Source organism: Saccopteryx leptura, chromosome 5 (genome assembly GCF_036850995.1).
Source record: "Saccopteryx leptura isolate mSacLep1 chromosome 5, mSacLep1_pri_phased_curated, whole genome shotgun sequence".
Lineage (NCBI taxonomy): Eukaryota > Metazoa > Chordata > Mammalia > Chiroptera > Emballonuridae > Saccopteryx > Saccopteryx leptura.
Window position 1 is genome coordinate 148936720 of NC_089507.1, and position 17694 is coordinate 148954413.

Consider the following 17694-nt stretch of genomic DNA (forward strand, 5'->3'; position numbering starts at 1 on the left):
AGTGAGGGTGGCAGCCCAGGCACCAGGGCCACGAGGTCTCTGTAACACCAGAGGGGTGTGTCTTAGAAAAGCTCCTCTCCTGGTGAGGGGCTGGGAACCTGAACCTCACTGCACGTTCCCCAGAAAGCCCACGCAGTGTTTCTAGACCCAGGAAGGGCACGTGCTTGCCATGTTCCATGTCTTGGGAACTCCCACGACACAGAAAGCAGAAGACAAATGCATGGCGCTTCGACTTCAGACAGGAACCTGCATTGCCTGACCTTTGCTTCTGAGACGCTGTCTTCCTTCCTCTATTTCAGCCACATTCCTCCCCGGCCACGAGCAGCTCCCACACTCAGCTCCAGAGCAGAAGCAACACCGAGCGGCCCCGAGCCCGGGGCTGCACCCGGCATGTGGCAGGTGCCCTGCCTGGTCACTGCGTTCAGCCTCCCCCTGGCCTGCACCCCGCTGCCACCACCGGCGCCCCCCTTAGTGCTCAGCACCCTCCTCTCACCCTGGAGACCGGGCAGCGTGCAGACACGCAGCTTTATGGAGCTAGCTGCTGTTCCGAAGACATTTGTTCTGAATCTGAGGAATAATAATAAAAAATGGCCTGACAACTACTGCTGTTACTTCTTGGCTTTGAGGAAGTGTATTCACCTCAACACTGACATAGACTGTAAGTACCAGAAGTTGTCCTTGGCACTTTTTTTCTTATGAAGGGTTTTATGAGGTTTCCATTGGAAAATGAAGGGATCTCATCTTCCTCTTAGAAACTGGCTCCATGTGTCCCATCTGAACTAAATAACAGTGTAAAACTAGAAACATTTTATATCATGAAGTCAAGGCCTGATCTGTCTGGTTGTGAGAAAATTTTAACTTCTTTTAAAAGAAGCATTTGTATTACTAGAATGGTAACGGTTTTAATTGTTAGATCAAAAGAAAGGGTTTGGGCTTGGGTGACATACAGCTCTCCTTTTGGGAAGGGGGGTTCTGAGCCAATCCTCCCGAGATGTCACGGCTCCATCCTGACTTCGCAGAACCAATCAAAGGCACGCTTGTCAAATAAGGAAAGTTCACGGAAACACCCCTCTGCCCATGATGGTGACAGGCCTGTGGATCTGGAGACAGTGCCAGTGGCCGCTGATTGGTTTCTGAGATGCTCTTGCATTTTGCAGGCGATGCCAAGGACTCCATTGTGCTGGTGGTAAACTCAAGACAAACTGGGGCCGATTCTGGCTTTGGCAAAAATCACTGTCACCTCTGCGTGCCTCTTTGTGCTGATGACCTCATCAGCCACTCTGGAGGGGCCCTACCACTGACCTCATGGCCCTTCTCTGGAGCAGCACACCTGGGCCACACAGAAGTCCCACCTCCCGGTCAGGCCACGGTCCCCTGGCCCTGCCTCTGGTAAGTGAGGCGTCCTAGGCAGGTCAGCTTTTTCATCTGTCAGCTGGGAACTATCTCGGCTCTTCTGGGCTCACGGCTGATGTGCACCTTCCATGGGGTGGGCCCCACCAGGCATACTTCAGGTGTGAGCAGGTGACCCCGAAGACCCTTTCCAGGGGGGGGCATGCCAGCACCCTCAGTAGGGTACAGCTCTGTGCCCCAGGGTTGTGGGAACAAGAGAGAGCAAGGAAGCCTGGAACTGTGTGACCCCAGGTTGTCAGTCTCTAAGAGGGAAACTGAGGCCTGGAGAGGGAGAGTTATTGCTAGTGAGTGCAAGAGCAAGGATCAGAGCTGAGCACCGGCTCCGGCCCAGGGCTGTCCCTCAGGAGGGAGGTGGGCTGAGCTCTGAGCAGCCTCTAGCTCCAGGGTGTAGAATTCCACTCAAGCCTCGCTCGCTGCTCAGGTGTGGCTGGGAGCCTGCAGCGTGGGTCTCACCTGGGAGCTGGTGAGAGGTAGACTCTGAGACCCACCGCAGGCCAGCTGGACAACCTCCCCGGGATCCAGAGTGACTCTCTCCAGCTGGGCAGGGCACATCTGGGTGCCCCCTCACCGTGGAACCTTCCTGAAGCTCTGTGGGATGTGCTAGCAGCCCTGAGGTATCTGGTCTGAGCCATGTTCTGCTAGGGAGCCCTCCGGGCCTGAGTGCAAGGGAACTTCGATCAGCTAGGGAGCCCCCCAGGCCCGGGTACGGAGCGGCTCCCAGAGGGGACGTGCTCAGGCCCCTGCCGAGCCTCAAGTACAGGACCTGAAGCTGACAGGAGGGCGGGTGTCTGGACATCACCTGCCCACACACCTGTAGGGGCCAGCACCCGCACCTCCTTTTGGGCTGGGTCTACATGGCTGACCACCTCCTTCTGACACGCACGACAGCCAGCAGCTGGCCGTGCTAGGACCAGCTGACTACGGACTGGAAAGGCTAGTGGAAAGAGCCGTGAGTAGCTACATGTCGCAGTGGCTTGGCTCTGCTGGGCGGGGCAGGGGGACACGCACCCCCAGCCCGGGACCCGGGAGGCCTAGTCCGCAGCGTGGGACTGACGGACGGGGCCTCAGCGACAGTACTCCTGCTCAATGCTGGCCATCAGCTCCTCCTCTGAGTAGTCGTACAAGATGACCGCCTGGCTGTCCGGTATCTTGTGGCTGCTGCCTCGGTCTCTGCGGGCCAGAAACACAGAGGAGAGTGTCAGGAGGCAAGATGTTGCCTTGGAACTCGGTTTCTCTACTGGACAACCACCATGGCCCCTTGACGGAGTTCTGATCATCCTACAACCCAAACCAAAGCCTTTGCCTGGGGACGCCTTCCTGTCTCTTGCATGAGCCTGTTCTCTGGCTTCACCTCCCAGCCTTCTCTGCCCCGACCTGCTTGCCAGGGATCCAGGGCCTGCAGTATCTGAGGGTGGGCGCCCCAAGGCAGGGGGGCGCCCAGTTCAAAACTCAGCTCCGCCACTTACTAGCTCAGTAGCAAATTTATTTCTCTAAAATGGAGCTATATTCGGTTCCTTCTGAGGCAAAAATTAGGAAATGCATGAACAGCATGTGACACTGAATCGTGCCCTCGGCAAAGGGGCGATGTGTCACTGCAGCCATTGGCTTGACCTACTCCCTGGGCTTGCTCCTCTGGCGGGGGAGGGAGGTCTCACAGGAGCAGGAGCTGCAGCTGTGGGACAGGAGGGGGCCCCTGCATGCTGACCTGAGCGTGACATGAGACGCTCAATGTCGCGTGACTCACATGGAGCTTGGCCCCCAGAAGCACTAGGCAAAAAGGTCACACGGCAGAGTACTGGGGACAGAGGAAGGGCCCAGGCAGTGTTACTTCCTGTCCCTTCTGTCCCCTCCAGGGCACAATGAAGAAGATGGCAAGGGAGAAGGAATTTGGAATGGGGAGGGGCACCTCAGAGGCCCTCAAGGCAATAGGGTCTCTTGGCCAAGCCAGAGAACCGAGCAGGAAGCCAGCTGTCCTGCAGGTGTCCAGGAGCACCAGTTCAGAGCCTGGGGACCTCCCAGCAGGAAGAAAGCCTCTCTGGGTCTCCCAGGCCAGACCCCTGGTTGTGAAAGCTGCAGCCCTGGGGAGAAATGACATCCCCCAGTCCCCCAGTGACCTGGCAGCCCCCAAGGCAAAGCCTGCGGTCGCTTACGTCAAGTAAGGACCAGGGGCTCGCCACTGTGCTGAGCAAGGCTCTTGACCTTGGCTACTGCTGCAAGGGGGTTAAGCCTAAGTGTCCTTGCTGTGTCACCCTCCGCTGTCATAGTGGTGTCCCAAAGCCCAAAGCCGACCCCAGCGTTCTCTGACCCGACAGTAATGACCAATGGTTTCAGCCTGGCATTCAAGGCCCTCCTTACATTTCAAAACTTGCCATTCCTTCCCACAGACCTGTGCTGAATGCCACCACCGTGCAGTTTTGCTTACTCAGACCACTCCCTACCTCCTCGTTCCTCCATGGACTCCTCCTCCCGTCCTGCTAACCACTAAGCCACCAGCCCCTCCATGGGGGAGCCTCTGTGACTTCCCTGGAACCCATGGCCGGCACCTCTGAGGATACCTCACTCTTTGGTGAAGGATCTCTGCAAACGTTTGCTGACTAAGGGATACCAGCAAGGCCCTTGCCCCGAAACCATCTGGCACTGGTAATAAAAAAATAGTTGTCAGCCTGACCAGGCGGTGATGCAGTGGATAGAGCATCAGACTGGGATGCGGAGGACCCAGGTTCAAGACCCTGAGGTCGCCAGCTTGAACGCGGGCTCATCTGGTTTGAGCAAGGCTCACCAGCTTGGACCCAAGGTCTCTGGCTTGAGCGAGGGGTCGCTCTGTCTGCTTAAGCCCTGTGGTCAAGGCACATATGAGAAAGCAATCAATGAACAACTAAGGTGTTGCAACAAAAAACTAATGATTGATGCTTCTCATCTCTCTCCATTCCTGACTGTCTGTCCCTATCTATCCCTCTCTCTGACTCTGTTTCTGTAAAAAAAAAAAAAAAAAAAAAAAATAGCTGTCAGTGCTCGCTTTGGCAGCACACGTACTAAAATTGGAAAGATACAGAGAAGATTAGCATGGGCCCTGCACTAGGATGACACGCAAATTCGTGAAGCGTTCACAGAAAATTAAAAAAAAAAATAGCTGTTAGGCCCTGGCCAGTTGGCTCAGTGGTAGAGCGTTGGCCTGGCGTGCAGAAGTCCCGGGTTCGATTCCTGGCCAGGGCACACAGGAGAAGCGCCCATCTGCTTCTCCACCCCTCCCCCTCTCCTTCCTCTCTGTCTCTCTCTTCCCTTCCCGCAGCCGAGGCTCCACTGGAGCAAAGATGGCCCGGGCGCTGGGGATGGCTCCTCGGCCTCTGCCCCAGGCGCTAGAGTGGCTCTGGTCACAACAGAGCGACGCCCCGGATGGGCAGAGCATCGCCCCCTGGTGGGCAAAGTGTCGCCCCCTGGTGGGCGTGCCTGGTGGATCCCGGTCGGGCGCATGCAGGAGTCTGTTTGACTGTCTCTCCCCGTTTCCGGCTTCAGAAAAATACAGAAAAAAAAAAAAAAAAGCTGTTAAAGGCCCTGGCCAGTTGGCTTAGAGGTAGAGCATCGGCCTACCTAGGTTCAATTTCTGGCCAGGGCACACAGGAGAGGCGCCCATCTGCTTCTCCACCCCTCCCCCTCTCCTTCCTGTCTCTCTCTTCCCCTCCCACAGCCAAGGCTCCATTGGAGCAAAGTTGGCCTGGAGGGCTGAGGATGGCTCCATGGCCTCCGCCTCAGGTGCTAGAATGGCTCTGGATGCAACAGAGCGATGCCCCAGATGGGCAGAGCATCACCCCCTGGTGGGCATGCCGGGTGGATCCCGGTCAGGAACATGCAGGAGTCTAACTGCCTCCCTGCTTCTCACTTCAGAAAAATACCAAAAAAAAAAAAAAAAAAAAAAGCTGTTAAGCCCTGGTGGGTGGCTCAGTAGATAAAGCACCGTCCTAGTGCGTCAAGGTCGCAGGTTTGATCCCCAGTGAGGACACATACAGAAAGTAACTAATGAGTGGACAACTACAATAGATGGAACAACTGAGTGTAACAACAAGTTAATGCTTCTGTCTCTTTCCCTCCTTCTCCCACCCGCCCACCATCCTCAAATCATTGGAAAAATCTAAGTACATTTTAAAAATATATAGTTGTTAAACCAGAATTCTCCAACTTTTCACATCCATGATTTTGAGCACCATAATCACTGGCACCCCAGTGACAAAGCGCAAATCACTGTCACCCATCAGAGACCAGAAAGACAAGGTGGGAATGGGCCAGGTTGAAGGTCATGTCAGTCTGTCACCCAACCTATGCCGACTGCTCCTGGTGCCGGGGAAACAGCAGCGCAGGGCCTCGCAGAAGGCCTGGTCTCTGGGCCTGTGGTCCTCCACTGAAGCCTTCCGGGGAGTTTTACATGTGTTTTCCTGAAAAGACTGTAATGGGTTCAGAGGGGCCTATTTGTTACTCCTCTAGGTAGTGAACTCCTGAAGGCCAAGGCCTGTCTCATCCTGAGTGAATGGGTGGGGCTGGGATGGAGGGGGGCGGGGGGAGAATGTTCTGTATGAGCTGAGTCAGGGCCATTTCCAGAAGGGAGGTCAAAGCTGCTGAGAGGTTGTAAGGCTTCTGCCCTTTCCCAGGGCCGGGACCTTCCCCCGAGAGGCGGAGCTTTGCATTTAAAGGGGGAGCTGTGTCTGGGAAAGGAGCTGGGACCCAGGGGAAACGGAGGGGGGGTGTGGAGGGGGTGTGTGGAGGGGGGGCAAGAGGGCTCTGGGGGCAGCTCGAGCCAACAGCAGTCTGGCAGGAGGTGAGCTCCCCGGTACTTACTTGGAGACGCAGACACTGCTGCTCTCTGGGTGGTACTCAGCACTCTGTTTTGGGGACACCTTGAGAAGGACAAAAGAAAAAGGCATCAAAAGGTCATCAATGGTGAGCCTCCTGACAGTCCTGCTTTCTGCTGACAGATGAAGGCCACCAGTTCAGCCCAGGACTGATTAATAGTCCATTGTATGTACACACAGTTGGCTCCCCTATTCCACGGGTTCTGCATCCATAGATTCAACCCACCAGGGGTCGAAAAGAGAGAAAGAAAAAAAATAACGTTGCTGGCGTATGCTATGTAGTGAGGCCTACAATGGCTGCATGTGTACTGAACCTATACAGACTATACAACAGCTGTTAAGCCCTGGCCAGGTGGCTCAGTGGATAAAGCGTCTCTTCACACACCGAGGTCACAGGTTCAATCCCCAGTCAGGGCACATACGAGAAACAATAACAACAACTTACACAGCATTTTCATTGTATTAGGTATAATAAATATAATAAGTAATCTAGCAATAGTTTTTTTTTTTTTATATAAGCTATTTTATGTTTTGTTTTGTTTTGTTTTGTTTTTACAGAGAGAGAGTCAGAGAGAGGGATAGGTAGGGACAGACAGACAGGAACGGAGAGAGATGAGAAGCATCAATCATCAGTTTTTCATTGCGACACCTTAGTTGTTCATTGATTGCTTTCTCATATGTGCCTTGACCGTGGGGCTACACCAGACCGAGTAACCCCTTGCTCAAGCCAGTGACCTTAGGTCCAAGCTGGTGAGCTTTGCTCAAACCAGATGAGCCCGCGCTCAAGCTGGTGACCTTGGGGTCTCGAACCTGGGTCCTCCGCATCCCAGTCCAACGCTCTATCCACTGCGCCACCGCCTGGTCAGGCTAGCAATAGTTTTAAGTATACAAGAAGTTGTGATTAGGTTATATGCAAATTACTACACCGTTTTAAGAGACTTGAGCATCTGAAGACTCTGGTATCCACAGGGGCCCTAAAACCAGTCCCTAATGGAAAACGAGGAATGACTGCACCACATTTTCCTCTTTTTAAAAATTTATTTTTTTCAATTTCTGTTTATAGTCAATATTCATATTAGTTGCAGGTGTATAGTGGTTAGACAAGTATATCCTTGACAAAGTGTCCCCCTGATATTTCCAGTCCCACCTGGCACCATGCATAGTTGTTACGGTATCACTGATGAGAGTCCCTAGGCTGTACTTGACACCCTGTGACTGTAACTACCAATCTGTACTTCTCGGTCCCTTCACCATTTCTGTCCAGCCCCTCCCCCCTCCCCTCTGGCAGCCATCAGTCTGTTCTTTGTAGCCATGAGTCTGTTTCTATTTTGTTCATTTATTTTGCTCTTTAGACTCCACATATAAGTGAAACTTTACAGTATTTGTCTTTCTTTAACTGACTCATTTCTCTTAGCATAATACCCTCTAGGTCCATCCCCGCTGTCACAAATGATAAGATTCCATTACTTTTTATGGCCAGTACTATTCCATTGTATATGTGTACCACCACAGTTTTATCCATTCATCTAGTGATGGACACTTGGTTGCTTTCACATCTTGGCTATTGTAAATAACACTGCAATGAACACAGGGGTGCATATTTTTTCAAATTAGTGTTTTGGATTTCTTCGACCATATACCGAGAAGTGGAATCATTGGGTCATAATGCAGATCCATTTTTAAGTTTTTGAGGTAACTCCACACTGTTTTCCACAGTGGCTGCACCAATCTGAATTCCCACCAACAGTGCAGGAGGGTTCCCTTTTCTCCACATCCTCGCCAACACTTGTATCTTTATTGATGAGAGCCATTCTGACAGGTGTGAGGTGACAGCTCATTGTGATTGTACCATATTTTCGTTATTCATTTTGTTTAGCTATCTTGTCGATGGACACTTGGACTGCTTCCTTTTGCCTTTTGTGACTAACACTTCCATGACCATGGGTGAACAAAAGTCTGAGATGTGCTTTCAATTCTCTTAGGTATATCTGAGTTTTCTCCAAATTAACGCCAATCTGCCTCCCTGCAGCTTTCCTCACTTGGCCTGGCTATAGTCTTGGAGGCCATCCAACCATCCTTCCACTATTTTTTTTATGATGTCATTCTATAGGGACCCTAGTTTCCTCTTGCCAGTTTCTGCTGGAGCCAGCTTTTGCTGTCACCTGGGGTGGCTTTTCCTTTCATCACTAGATTTTGTAAGGGTTGTTAACCGATATCGTTTCTCCCATCAGGAGAGCAACTGGATGAAAGGACACAAGCTTGGACTTAAACATCTGCACCAACAGTGCACTGCCAGCCTCGCAGGGCGGGGACCACGCGGGACACGATTACATCTGTTCAAAAGGTAGGTCGTACTCTTTCTTTAATAATTTCCCTGACTGGTCAGCCTTGTTCTATCTGTTCAGTTTTCACCTCTTTCTTTCTGTGCCTGTGACTTGACTGTGTGGTCCTTTCTCTCAGCAATTTGGTTATGCCTTTAACTTGACTTGCCCTGTTGGTAAAGGTGTTAGGCGGGCTCCCAGAAATAAAGTTTGCTGAAGCAGCAAGGAGAGCTAGGATGAAAAGCAGACACAGTGGCCCCTGGTGGCTGCCCCAGCCTCTGCAGACACAAGTTTCCACCACCAGCCAGGTGGCAGTCTGCCACCTTGAGGCCAGACATCTGGACCGCAAGGAGGGGAGGAGCCTGGGCTGGGGCCATGGGAACCAAGCTGCGCTCAGGGAGGCCTGAGTGTGTCTGGGCGGGGCAGGGACACGTCCTCACTCGAGATCCCAATGAGGCTCTGAAAAACCACACCGCAGTTGAACAAGACCCAGAAAACATGGAGGAATTGAAGATGATCCCTTCAAGTCTTCTCTGGCCCTTACAAGTAGAGGGTTGTTTTTTTTTTTCGAATAGTAAAATATCAAGTTAATTTTTTAGAAAATCAACTATAGCCTGACCAGGCGGTGGTGCAGTGGATAGAGTGTTGGACTGGGACGCAGAGGACCCAGGTTCAAAATCCCAAGGTTGTGCCTGATCAGGCGGTGGCGCAGTGGATAGAGCGTCGGACTGGGATGCGGAGGACCCAGGTTCGAGACCCCGAGGTTGCCAGCTTGAGCGCGGGCTCATCTAGTTTGAGCAAAAGCTCACCAGCTTGGACCCAAGGTCGCTGGCTTGAACAAGGGGTTACTCAGTTTGCTGAAGGCCCGCAGTCAGGGCACATATGAGAAAGCAATCAGTGAACAACTAAAGTGTCGCAATGAAAAACTAATGATTGATGCTTCTCATCTCTCTCCGTTCCTCTCTGTCTGTCCCTATCTATCCCTCTCTCTGACTCTGTCTCTGTCTCTGTAAAAAAAAAAAAAAAAAAAAAGATAAAACCCCAAGGTCGCCAGCTTGAGTGCAGGGTGGCTGGCTTGAGCGTGGGCTCATAGACATGACCCCATGGTCACAGGCTTGAGGCCAAAGGTCACTATCTTGAAGCCCAAGGTTTGCTGGCTTGAGTGCAAGGTCACTGGCTTGAGCAAGAGGTCACTCGCTCTGCTGTAGCCCTCCAGTCAAGGCACGTATAAGAAGCAATCAGTGAATAACTAAGGTAACACAATGAAGAATTGATGTTTCTCATCTCTCTCCCTTCCTGTCTGTCTGTCCCTCTCTCTTGACTCTCTCTCCGTCTCTGTCCAAAAAAAAAAAAAAGAAAGTATTATATCCTGCTTTTTCTACTTAAAGAGTCCTTCTCTTAGCCCTTAACAGCTTTATATGTATATACAGGTTGAGGCAAAACTAGGTTTACCGTTGTTCATATGGAAGATAATAATTAATAATACAAGAGCAAACTCTGTGTTTCACACACTCACAACTGGCAACCCACTTTTTGTCCCACCTCGAATATGCACACACATCAATCATGTACAAAATCCCATGGGACAAGCTGCAGGTGTTTGAAGATTGCAATTTGGTAGGTTTTCAAACGCGGAAACACCTGTCAACCAATCACCGCAAAGTACTAAACATGTTCTTCACCCACTCTGTGCTGTTTCTTCTTTCCTCCCACCTACAGGCAACCACCTGTCCGCTTCCCATCCCTGCAGACGTGCGTGCACCCTCTAGAAACCTCCGTACTGCATTCGCATGGCATACACGCTTTCTTGTCTGACTTCTTTCACTCAGAATCACTGTTCTGAGCTCCACCCACATGGCGTAGATCAGCGGTTCTCTTCTTTGAGGCTCATATTTGGTTGCTTGATATTTCAGGTTTCACTATGGAAATTTTTTTCTTTTTCTTTTTTTTTTTTCTTTTTCTTTTTCTGAAGCTGGAAACGGGGAGGCAGTCAGACAGACTCCCGCATGCGCCCAACTGGGATCCACCCGGCATGCCCACTAGGGGGCGATGCTCTGCCCATCTGGGGCGCCGCTCTGTTACAACCAGAGCCATTCTAGCGCCTGAGGCAGAGGCCATAGAGCCATCCTTAGCGCCTGGGCCAACTTTTGCTCCAATGGAGCCTTGGCTGCGGGAGGAAAAGAGAGAGACAGAGAGGAAGGAGGGGAGAGGGGTGGAGAAGCAGATGGGAGCTTCTCCTGTGTGCCCTGGCTGAGAATCAAACCCGGGACTCCTGCACACCAGGCCGACACTCTACCACTGAGCCAGTTGGCCAGGGCGAAATTTTAACACACAAGAGAGGGAGAACAGGGTACTGGACCTCCTGGTACCTCCATCTTCCAGCCTCAGCAAATTTCAGTCTTTTGCCAACGGGGTTCAGTCCTCTTCTCACCACCAGAGGGCGCTATTGTCCTTACTTAATGGCCTCGCAGGCAGCAGAGGCTGCGGGCTGAGGAGGACATTGCTATAAGAGCTGTTGTACATTGCTCAAGAGACAAAGGGTTTTTACAAAGGGAGTCTGTGACTCTGAGACCACCAGTTCTAGGTCCTACACAACTCCCTTCACAAGGCCTGGCCTTCAGGAAAGTGTTTCAAAGAGAAAGTCAGTCAGGGGGACCTGGAGAAGCTAAAGGGGTGGGATTAGAGGAAAATAATACATTATATAGTGTTTTATCCCTTTATAAAGCACATTCACATACATCTTTTTTGTTTTTTATAGTGAGAGAGAGTGAGAGGGGAGAGAGAGAAGAGAAAGGAAAGATAGATAGGAAGGGAGAGATGAGAAGCATCAACTTGTAGTTGTGGCACTTGAGTTCGATTGCTTCTCATGTGCATTGACGTCGAGGGAGGTGCTCCAGCCGAGCCAGTGACCCCTTGCTCAAGCCAGCAACCTTGGGCTCAAGCCAGTGACCATGGGGTCATGTATATGATCCCACACTCAAGCCAGTGACCTTCGAGTTTTGAACCTGGGTCCTCAGGGTCCCAGGTTGACACTCTATCTACTGCACCACCGCCTGGTCAGGCACATACATTTTCACATAATTCTTCCAAAACTCCAGTTAATACACAATTACTGAGGACTCAACTAGACTGCGTGTTCCTGCCCTGGGTGCCCTCACCCAGGTCCTTGGCCCCAGAGGCAGATGACCTGGTGGGGCTCCTAGCCCTGCTGGGGGGGCTTGGGCAGTCATGAAGCTGGCCTCTGCAGTGTAAATGAGAAGGTAGCCCTGAGCGGTCGCTAAGGTCCCTTCGGCTCTAGCAATCTGTGATTCCCAAACTGTCAAGGAATGAAAGGGGTCCTGGACTTCAGCTGTCAGGCAGCAGAGTCTAAGGAGAACCTGGATTGGTGGCCTTGGGCCGGGGGCTGCCTTCCTGCTGGTAACAGGCTCCCGGTCCTCAGGTGTGAAAGAACTGCCATTCTGGCCAAACCACTGCTCACCTTACCCACCAGAGTCCGGTTAGGGCTTGTCAAACTTCCAGGCCACATATCCACTGGCATTGCTTAAGGTGGCACACACACAGCAACATCCAGCTCTCCACAACAGTCCCTGAGGCCTGGCATCTGGCCACCCCTACCCAGCTAGGCTTCCTCCAACCACAGACAGCGGCCAACATCTGCATCAACTTTTGTGCTTCCTGGCCACCTGGCCACCATTGACTTTGCATCTGGGGTTCTCTCTGCCCAAAGGCTCTTCTCCACTTGTTTGCCTGGCTAAGGCCACAGACTCTTCCAGATTCGGGTCAAGTGCTGTTTTTCTGTCCTTCTGGAATGCCATCCTGACTTCTCCAGGGCTCAGTTACTCCTCTGGTGAACTCAACACAGAACTCAAACCACACTGTATTCCACTGTGTCGGCAGACCTCTTCCCTCCCCCACCTCCTTAGACCGTGGCCTTCGTTAGGACAAAGATAGTGTGCCTTCTGTGCTGTTCTCCAGGACTTAGAGTGGTGCCCGGCGCCTAGTAGGAGCTCACGTAAAATCTTGAGAAATGGCCCTGGCCGGTTGGCTCAGTGGTAGAGCGTCGGCCTGGCATGCAGAAGTCCTGGGTTCGATCCCCGGTCAGGGCACACAGGAGAAGCGCCCATCTGCTTCTCCACCCCTCCCCCTCTCCTTCCTCTCTGTCTCTCTCTTGCCCTCCCGCGGCCGAGGCTCCATTGGAGCAGAGATGGCCCGGGCGCTGGGGATGGCTCCCTGGCCTGTGCCCCAGGTGCTATAGTGGCTCTGGTCGCAACAGAGCAACGCCCCGGAGGGGCAGAGCATCGCCCCCTGGTGGGCAGAGCGTCGCCCCCTGGTGGGCGTGCCGGGTGGATCCCAGTCGGGCGCATGCGGGAGTCTGACTGTCTCTCCCCGTTTCCAGCTTCAGAAAAATAAATTAAAAAAAAAAAAAAAAAAAACTTGAGAAATGACCAAAGGACCAGTAAGGTGGCCCCTGCACCCTGAGCCGCAGCGATGCTCAATGTCTGGGGGGGGGGAATCCATTTTCTCATTTGCAACTGAAGTTTCCAAAGCACTTGGAAACTGAACCCTAAAACATGTTTCCATGCTATCTCAGAATTTCCCCCAATTTCTCCACTGTTCTTCCGTTTCTAGCGTTATATAACTAGTGCTGATGTAGCCTTGAAGGAATCCTGTTATATAATTCAGCCTGCTTAACTGCAGCTCACTTGGGGAGGGCAGCAAGGGCAGGGGTTGGGCGGGGGAACGCAGGAAGGCCCTGCGCTGTCAGGGTGAGTCAGCCTCCCCACCCTCGCGGAGGCGTTTTCGGGATTCCACCGCTGAAAGGCACTGCTTCTTGCAGGTCCCCAGCGGGGAGGCAGAGCCTGTGCCGGACTCTGGGCCCGCGGGTGCTGCCTGCAGCGTCCTCCTCACGCCCAGGAGCTACTCTTCAAGATCTTGTTCCTTCAGTTCTTCTGGAGTGAAGTCTGTTGCCAAACCAGAGTGCTCATTTTGTTTTCTAGAACAGCACGAATATTGTTACAGGTGTTCTGGACGAGGGAATAGGGAAGCCAAGAAGAGATCCCGCAGTAAGCGCACGGATTGGCCGACAAGGCGAAGATCTCAAGGAGTCTGACACGCAGGGCATCTGTGAAATCACTGTCTGGCTACCGGTCCCACCACTGAGCACTTCCTCCGCCAGTGTCCCCAGGGGCTGCCAAAGGGGAGGCACCCCTGGCCAGCTCTCACCTGGGCCTGGCTCCCGGGACGCTATACCAAGCAGGCGGACACACAGCTCCAAGAGGAAAAAAGGAAGGTGAGCTCTGGCTAGAAGGAAGCCCCGGAGATGCACTTCTGCCCAGGGGTGCCTGTCCCCTGCCCTTTAAGGCTGCTCTCAGCACTGTCACCCAGTTAAGCCAGCACCCAGAGGAGGCGGACAGGGAGAAAATCAGAGTCGTGCTAGGGAAGGAGAGGCCGAATGATCGGCAAGGACCTCGGAGGGATTCGGGGACAGCGAGACGGCGGTTGGCGCAGGCCGAGGGAGCTGGTGGCGACTGGGGGCGGGTGGGAGGACAGCACGTGGCCCGGAGGACACGCAGGGGGGAGGCGCGGAGGGCTGGGCGCATTCGCGGTGCAGCCACACTCACCCGGCTCCCCGTGCCGGCGGCGATGGGTTGGGGCCGCGCTGGGCCCCGCAGGGCCGCCTCCCCAGAACCCCAGGCCGCAGACTCTTTCAGCAGCTGGTCCAGCAGGCGCAGGGTTTCGTCCCGGCCGTCGGAGGCCGCAACAGGGCCGTGATCGGGTTCGGGGTCGGGGTCAGCCGCGCCTCCAGCCTCCACCCCCGCTGCCTCCGGGGCCTCCTCCCACGCTGTCGCCTTCGCCGAGGCCCGCGGCCCCGTCCCGCCCTCCGAAGCAGCCCCGCCGGGCCCCGCCGGCCGGCTGTCGGGGCCGCGCAGCCGCCTCAGGGCCCGGCCGCTCCGGCTGCTTCCGCTGCCCATGGCCCACTGCCCGCCGAGCTGGCCGGGTGCCGCGGAAACCGGAGCGCGTTCGGCCGGGACCCGTACGCGACAAGGGAGGGGCGCTGGGGGGGCTGCACCGCGGGGAGGAGCTGGTGTTGGGGGCGCCGGAGGCGGGGTTGACCGGGGTGGGGGCGGGGTCAGGTGGTGGGGGCGGGGCGACCCCTCCTCCTTCTCTATCCCGACTCTGCACCCAGGTCCCGCTTGGGGGTTCCTTCCTTGCTGTTCCTCGCCGCCTGGAAAAACTGTGGAGGTGACCCCGCAGCCTCGCCCTACCGGAGCTTCGAGGGCAGGGGTGACCTCGTCTCTCCCAGCCTGCTAGTCCTCTAACGTGAAGGCGAGGCTGGGGCGGGCGGGAACGGTACCGCGAATAACATAGGGAGCGAATAGGGTCACACACCTCCGTGGCCTCCCCATCCTCAGGTGTCTTCCTCGCCCGCTCCCTCACAATAACTTACCTGAGACAGCACAGGAGGGGAGGAGGCGACGCTACCTGGCGGGACAGCCCCACCTACCTTCCCTGGGCAGTGGGCAGTGGGGACCCTCGGTTTCCCGCCCCTCTCCTGCCCCATCCGGGATCCGGGATCTGGCCTTGGAATGGTGAGCCTCATCAAAAAAGTCATCAAGCCTGACCAGGCGGTGGCGCAGTGGATAGAGCGCCGGACTGGGATGCTGAGGACCCAGGTTCGAGACCCCAAGGTCGCTAGCTTGAGCGCGGGCTCATCTGGTTTGAGCAAAACCTCACCAGCTTGGACCCAAGGTGACTGGCTCAAGCAAGAGGTTACGTGGTCTGCTGAAGGCCCCTGGTCAAGGCACATATGAGAAAGCAATCAATGAACAAGCAAGGTGTCGCAATGCACAACGAAAAACTAATGATTGATGCTTCTCATCTCTCCGTTCCTGTCTGTCCCTGTCTATCCCTCTCTCTGACTCTCTCTCTGTCTCTGTAAATAAATAAATTAATTTAAAAAAAAGAAGTAATCACTTATGGGAAAAAGAAAACAATTTAAAAGAGAGCGACAGAAAAAGCATTTTCTTTCTCCCAGAAAAAGCATTTTCTTTCTCCCAGAAAAAGGCAAAGGAAATCCGAGTATCTACTGATCATAATTTGTTCTCGCTTTTGGTGATGGGATAGTAAAAAGAAGGAAAGAAAGAAAGAGTGAGAGAAAGAAGAAAAGAGGAAGAAGAGAGAAAGAAGAAAGGAAAGAATAGAAAAACGGGTACTATTTTTAAAGGGACTAACCCCAAAATAAGAGGAGAAAAGGCTCAAAGCTGTTGGGCTCAAACCCAGGCATGTTATTGTCGGTCATGCCTGTGTTTTCTTTTCTTTTTTTTTTAATTTTTAAAAAATTTTTAAAATTTTTTGTATTTTTCTGAAGTTAGAAACGGGGAGGCAGTCAGACAGACTCCTGCCTGCTCCCAATCGGGATCCACCCGGCATGCCCACCAGGGGGCGATGCTCTGCCCATCTGGGGCGTCGCTCTGTTGCAACCAGAGCCATTCTAGCGCCTGAGGCAGAGGCCACAGAGCCATCCTCAGTGCCCGGGCCAACTTTGCTCCAATGGAGCCTTGGCTGTGGGAGGGGAAGAAAGAGACAGAGAGGAGGGAGAGGGAGAGGGGTGGAGAAGCAGATGGGTGCTTCTCCTGTGTGCCCTGGCTGGGAATCGAACCCGGGACTCCCGCACACCAGGCTGACGCTCTACCACTGAGCCAACCGGCCAGGGCTTATGCCTGTGTTTTCCTTTGACTTAAGTTGCTTCTTCTCTTTCCCCTCTTACCAATCTAGCTTTTCCAAACCTAGCCTCAGGTGCCTTTTTTTTTTTTAATTGGTTTGAGAGAGAGAGAGAAAGAGAGAGAGAGAAAGATGTGGATTTGTCATTCCACTTACTTCTGTGTTCATAGGTTGATTCCTATATGTGCCCTGAAGGGGGATCAAACGCCCAACCTTGGCATATTGGGACAATGCACCAACTAACTGTGCTACCTGGCCAGGGCCTACTCATATGTCTTGACATTAACCCGAATCCAGACTAGATTGCAGAATAATTGTTTAAATGAAATTTTAGCTAACCTTTACCAATCATACACTTGAAGCTATACTATTTTATCACTTTGGAAATAAGCATTAAAAACTTTATGACCGGCCCTGGCCCGGTTGGCTCAGTGGTAGAGCGTCGGCCTGGTGTGCAGGAGTCCCGGGTTCGATTCCTGGCCAGGGCACACAGGAGAAGCACCCTTCTGCTTCTCCACCCCTCCCCCTCTCCTTCTTCTCTGTCTCTCTCTTCCCCTCCCGCAGCCAAGGCTCCATTGGAGCAAAGATGGCCTAGGCATTGAGGATGGATCTGTGGCCTCTGCCTCAGGCACTAAAATGGCTCTGGTTGCAACAGAGCGACGCCCCAGATAGGCAGAGCATCGCTCCCTGGTGGGCATGCCGGGTGGATCCCGGTCGGGCGCATGCAGGAGTCTGTCTGGCTGCCTGCCCGTTTCCAACTTCGGAAAAATAAAAAGAAAATTAAAAAAAAACCAAAAAAACAAACAAACACTTTATGACCAAGGAAATGGAATAAATGTGAGATTCTAGTTCATAGCCATTTAGTTTTATTATTAAGAAGCCAGGGAAGTATTTATAACACCCCTTCCTTTTTTTTTTTCTTTTTCTTTTTTTGATGCGCTGTCTTAACCATCCAGATGTAGGAGTTTGATATCATTTGGGTGTTCTAAGTTTGCAGATATGTCTACTTTGGAAGCTGTTAATACAATACAAGTTTTCTCTTTAAATTTAAGAAAACAAATCTGGTTTTCAGACTCTTTAAGCCTGGAAAAAAGTGTTCAGATGGAAAATTTTTTCTTGAACTAAGTTCAACTAAGTTTAATCATTTAAAGGAAAACATGCTTTACTTCTGCCTAAGTGGAGCCTCGTCATGTGACTCAATAATATAATACAGCTCCCTCTGCTCACCTCCCAGAGCAATGGATTTTTCTGACCCCTTTTGATTCCAAGCCTGTTTTCCCCAGACTTGTCTAGCTTGCTCCACTCTCTTCAGGGAGGGGTGCCAAGCCTGTGTTCTTTCCATCTGACAGTGCATTTAAAATCAGCTACATTCCGCCTGACCAGGCGGTTGTGCAGTGAAT

General features: G+C 52.8%; 1 protein-coding gene, 1 long non-coding RNA gene and 1 other non-coding gene across 4 annotated transcripts; 2 read left to right on the plus strand and 1 right to left on the minus strand.

Moving 5' to 3' along the window:
- Positions 1-713: 713 nt before the first annotated feature.
- CYS1 (cystin 1) lies at positions 714-14634 on the minus strand. Of its 2 annotated transcripts, none has more exons than XM_066386011.1 (3): positions 14194-14634; positions 6238-6296; positions 714-2580 (listed from the first exon to the last, which is right to left on the minus strand). In XM_066386011.1, the coding sequence occupies exons 1-3, from the start codon at positions 14542-14544 to the stop codon at positions 2475-2477; spliced, it is 516 nt and encodes a 171-aa protein (XP_066242108.1). In that variant the 5' UTR covers positions 14545-14634; the 3' UTR covers positions 714-2474. The 2 variants fall into 2 exon arrangements, with proteins under 2 accessions (XP_066242108.1, XP_066242106.1); XM_066386009.1 differs by lacking the exon at positions 714-2580 and adding an exon at positions 5578-5846.
- Positions 4419-4525, plus strand: LOC136407283 (U6 spliceosomal RNA). The gene has a single exon (XR_010751838.1). It is a non-coding gene; the product is annotated as a U6 spliceosomal RNA (small nuclear RNA).
- LOC136406156 (uncharacterized) lies at positions 13266-15401 on the plus strand. The gene is made up of 2 exons (XR_010751631.1): positions 13266-13862; positions 14760-15401. It is a non-coding gene; the product is annotated as an uncharacterized lncRNA (long non-coding RNA).
- The last annotated feature ends 2293 nt before the right edge of the window (positions 15402-17694 follow it).